This window comes from Plodia interpunctella, chromosome 10 (genome assembly GCF_027563975.2).
Source record: "Plodia interpunctella isolate USDA-ARS_2022_Savannah chromosome 10, ilPloInte3.2, whole genome shotgun sequence".
NCBI classification, from domain to species: Eukaryota; Metazoa; Arthropoda; class Insecta; order Lepidoptera; family Pyralidae; genus Plodia; species Plodia interpunctella.
The window spans coordinates 10,814,139-10,819,065 of record NC_071303.1 but is presented as its reverse complement, the minus strand read 5'-3'; the positions used below and the strand labels follow the sequence as shown (position 1 = coordinate 10,819,065).

The 4,927-nt window shown below is 52.6% G+C and overlaps 1 protein-coding gene across 1 annotated transcript in view; it reads left to right on the top strand.

Moving 5' to 3' along the window:
* The first annotated feature begins 6 nt into the window (after positions 1 to 6).
* LOC128672996 (uncharacterized) overlaps positions 7 to 4,927 on the top strand; it is a 5,681-nt gene continuing 760 nt past the window's right edge. The window contains exon 1 of the mRNA XM_053750557.2: positions 7 to 4,927. This exon is cut by the window's right edge and continues 760 nt beyond it. Within this exon, the coding sequence (XP_053606532.2) occupies positions 64 to 4,927 (4,864 nt within the window). The 5' untranslated portion in view covers positions 7 to 63.

Sequence of the window (4,927 nt, the reverse complement as noted above, 5' to 3'; positions counted from 1 at the left end):
CACTGGTGGGGCAGCGAATCCGAGAACGAGAGAGGGACGGAATACAACGCCTTCATCAACGAAATGGATTACCACATCCTCAACACCGGAAACACACCGACCTTCGAAGTCTGGCGGAGAAACGTTCTATGCACCAGCATAGTTGACGTGACTGCGTGTAGTTCTTCACTGCTGGGAAAGATCAGGAACTGGAAAGTCGACAGGACGCTCATTACATCAGACCACAACGCCATCACGTACACACTAGAGTTAGGAGTGCGGTTGCAACACGCAGCAGCCCCCACCACTAGAGTGTACAACACCAAAAAGGCAAACTGGTTAGCGTTCGACGAAACACTCCTGTCTTTGCTTGCGGAAAGGGACATAACACCTGCCAGAGTAGGAGAGATAGTGACCGGAGAGGAAATGGAGATCCTTACAGAAGCCTACATAACAGCTATTCGGGAAGCGTGCGAAAGCGCGATCCCTAAGATAGGCAGAAGGCGCCAAGGTACCCCCCTTCCCTGGTGGACGGAAGAAATAGAACACCTAAAAAGGGACCTCGTTCGTAAAAAGAAAAGGATTAAAAACGCTGCCCCGCACCGGAAGGAACACGTACTGCAAGAGTATAATGAGGCCAAGGCGTTATACGCCAAGCAATCAGCAGAGGCCCAAACTCGAAGCTGGAAGGAGTTCTGCACAAAGCAGGAGAGAGAGAGTATGTGGGACGGAATCTACCGTGTCCTCAGGAAAACATCAGGAAGGAAAGAAGAGCCACTTCTAAGGGGACCGGATGGAAAGACGTTGGACCCCAAGCAATCTGCCGATCTACTGGCGAACACCTTCTACCCTGAGGACGCGGTGGTAACCGATACCCCGTATCACACTCAACTCCGAAAAATTGTGCAAGAAACACCTCAAAAGCGTTTGGGAGAATTGAAAGAGGACGACCCACCGTTCACCGAGGCCGAATTGGAGGCTGTGCTGCAAGAGCAAAACCCCAAAAAGGCACCGGGACCGGACGGGTTCACCTCGGACATTTGTGCCAGAGCGATTCGCTGCTCAAGGGAAGTATTCATGGCAATTGCCAACAAATGCCTAGCCATTTCTTACTTTCCGAGACAGTGGAAGATCGCCCATGTAGTCATTCTCAACAAACCGGGCAAAGAAGATTACACCAGCCCCAAATCCTATCGCCCCATCGGACTGTTGTCCGTCCTGGGAAAAACGTTAGAGAAACTTTTTGTGAGAAGACTACAATGGCACCTACTCCCAACCCTCAGCCCAAGGCAGTACGGTTTCTTGCCGCAGCGCGGAACCGAGGACGCCCTGTATGACCTGCTGAAGCACGTCAACGCGGAAAAGGAAGCGGGAAGATCCGTGTTGATAGTGTCGCTGGACATAGAGGGGGCCTTCGACAACGCGTGGTGGCCGGCTCTGATGAACCAACTAAGGATCAGACGTTGCCCCAGAAATCTGTACCTGATGGTGGACTCATACCTCCAAGACAGAAAGATAATCGTTAATTATGCAGGCGAAACCAGCGAGCGGGAAACAACCAAGGGATGTGTGCAGGGCTCCATTGGAGGCCCTACTTTCTGGAACATCATATTGGATCCCCTCCTGCAAAGATTATCGTCCGAGGAAGTCTACTGTCAGGCCTTCGCAGATGATGGGGTCCTGGTATTCTCCGGAGAGTCCATAGATGGAATGGAGGATCGCGTCAACAGAATATTGGAGCGGACGGTAGAATGGGGTAGAGAGAACAAGTTAAACTTCGCAGCACACAAGACGCAAGTCATGTTGCTAACAAAAAAACTGAAGTACACTCCTCCCCAAATCACCATGTCCGGAACAACTCTATCTCTGGTAGACGAGATCAAACTCCTAGGACTGACCATAGACAGGTGGCTCAACTTCAACTCGCACGTGCGAAACATCTGCACCAAAGCGGCCAGCATATATAAACAGCTGATATGCGCAGCAAGAGTCACCTGGGGACTTAATGGAGAAATTATCAGGACACTATACGTCGCAGTAATAGAACCTATTGCGACCTATGGGGCCTGCGCATGGGCAAAAGCGTCTGAAAACCTAACCAACAGGAAAGCGCTAGATACACTCCAGAGGGGTTTCGCGCAAAGGATCTGCAAGGCGTACAGAACAACGTCTCTGCCTGCAGCGCTAATCCTTGCAGGAATCCTACCGCTGGACCTGAGAATCCAGGAAGTGGCATCCCTTTACGAGGCGAAGAAGGGGCTCTCCGTCGACTTCCTACCACCAGATCGTAAACTCGAGGAGATTGTAAAAGCCAAAGATTTACCACACCCGGCCACTAAACTCCAACTAGAGTACACTCTGCTCGAGGACATGACAGATGCCACCCAAACTGCACTCCAGATTACTGGCCCACAGGTTTACACCGATGGAAGTAAAATGGAAGGCAGGGTGGGAGCGGCACTTACATGGTGGGAAGATGGCAAGGAGACACACAGCCAAGTCTTCAGCCTGGACTCCACGTGCACCGTATTCCAGTCTGAGATCTATGCACTCCACAGGGCAGTGTCCGGAGCGTTGGAAAGCGAAGATGCAGCAATCAACATCCTGAGCGACTCAAGATCGTCGCTGGATCTGTTGTGCAGCACTCGGCTAACCCATCCTCTGGCAAAGGCCATAAAGGAGAGCATTGCTGAGATGCGGTCGCGAGGGAGGGAGGTCCGTTTGTTCTGGCTCAGAGCTCACGTGGGAACGGCGGGAAACGAAAGGGCGGATGAGCTTGCCAAAGAAGGAGCCTCGAAAGAGACCTCTTCACCCGATTACGCAGAAGTTCCGCTGTCATACGTCAGAAGGAAGATAAGGGAGGAATCTATAGCCAGATGGCAGGATAGATTCGATACTGCCTCCCAAGGTGCGGTCACAAGAACGTTCTTCCCCAATGTAAGCAAAGCTTACAGTTTCGTGCGAGGAACGAATCTAAATCACCTGCACGTACAAATCCTGACGGGACATGGCGGCTTCGGAGAATACCTGCACCGGTTCATGTTGAGAGACAGTCCCGGATGTGAGTGTGACCCGAATGTCAGCGAATCGGTATGGCACATATTACTCGACTGCCCCAGGTTTCAGACTGCCCGTTACAACCTGGAGTGTATCTGCGACACAAAGTTGAGGCGGGAAGTGTTGGGAGATCTGCTGCAAAATAAGTCAACAAGGAGTCACTTCCTCAACTACATCGAGGAAGTAGCGGCCATTGCGACAAAACGCAATAAGACTGCAGAGGCGCAACCATCCACCAACACTAACACCAACACCGACACCAACTCCACTAACACCGACACTAACACCACACGCACCGACACCATCAACACACAGGTGCAGCAGTACTCATCAGACAACCAAGATCAGTTGTCCACACTCTTAAAAGCCGGAGAAGCGGGGAAGCCCAGGCTGCGGGTCCGAGGAGTTGCCATGTTCATGAACAACAACTCGGAACGAGTGGGAGTGGCCTTCTGCAACGACAGGGCGAAGACTAACATCTATATCTCACCGGGACTCGGACTCCTGTTGAACGGGAGCACAAGCAAAACGACCATGCGCCGTAAAGTTTACGACGCCTTACCTACGGTCTCCGTGGGGGGTCAGCGGTGTCGAATGGTGCGGAGGAAGAACAAAACCATCGCACTTTTCGCCACTGATGACATCTCTACGGCTTTTCAGAAGGTCTGCAGCGTGCTAACGTCGATAGGGGGCTGTGTTCTGGGGGATACTCCCATTCCTAGAGTGCTAAGCGTGGATGCCATGGCAGTGTCTCACCACACGGGCGAAACAAGAGATCATCTGGGCGCCCTTGAAGCCTCAAAACATCATGAGGTAGTGGTATATGAGAACAGAGGTCAAGACCTCGGGTTTCTCTTGAGACGTGACCAGGGTGGAAGCGAAGCCACTACGAGCCGCGGGGGATCCCTGAACCAAGTTCGGGATATCAGCGGATCGGAGAGGCTGCAACAAGCACTCGAAGAGGAGAGTCGCCAGTCGAAGCAGAAAGGCACCGACCAGGACAAAGATAGGAAGAAGTCCACGGTTGCCACACTCCTAAACCGAATGGCCCAAGCTATCGTAAGCCCGGTAAAAGAGAAGATGAGAAAACTCAGAGGAACGGTTCAACTGGAAACGGCAGTGGAAAAATTCACAGCCCCATCCATATCCCGCCAAGAGGTTACGCAGATCACCCAGCGAACCAGAGCGGATATGGGGCTTGTGACCCCCCCTCGGCTGAAGCCAGCGAACGATCAGCTGGCACACATGGAGAACGCTCTTCGAGAGTTCTTAGCGATAACGGCTGCCACAAGGAAAGTCAACGCGGACATCTGCAGTGCGATACTGCAGACTTACAAACGTGGCAACGTCAAGTCGCTCGAAGTGAAACTGGAAGAAGCGGAGGCCGCAATTTACGACCTAGACACACAACGTGTTATACACGGTAGCGTGTGCGGGGAGTATATGGCGGCATACTGCGCAACGGAAGGCTTCATAGAACTCGAAAAGAGCCAGCCGGGAGAGAGGGACCTCATCCGGCCAATATGTCCCCCCAGTGACCCGAAGGTTGTGATTGCCAAGTGCACCAGAGTGATGCTAGAAGACAGAATTCTTGAGATGGCTAACACCATCTTCGGGAACCTGACAGATAGCACCCGACTGGAATGCTTGGCGACCACAGCTTTCACATGGGTGAACGGGGTGCCCGGATGCGGTAAAACCACATGGGTAGTCGCTCACGTCAACATCGAGAGCGACCTCATAGTGACCGCCACTAGGGAAGCAGTCAAAGATCTCAGGGACAAACTGACACCAAAGGTCGGGGAAGAACGAGCCAAACGGCGAGTTCGGACCATGGCCTCACTGTTGGTAAACGGGATGATGAAGGGCGAAACGTGCACCCGTCTTGTGG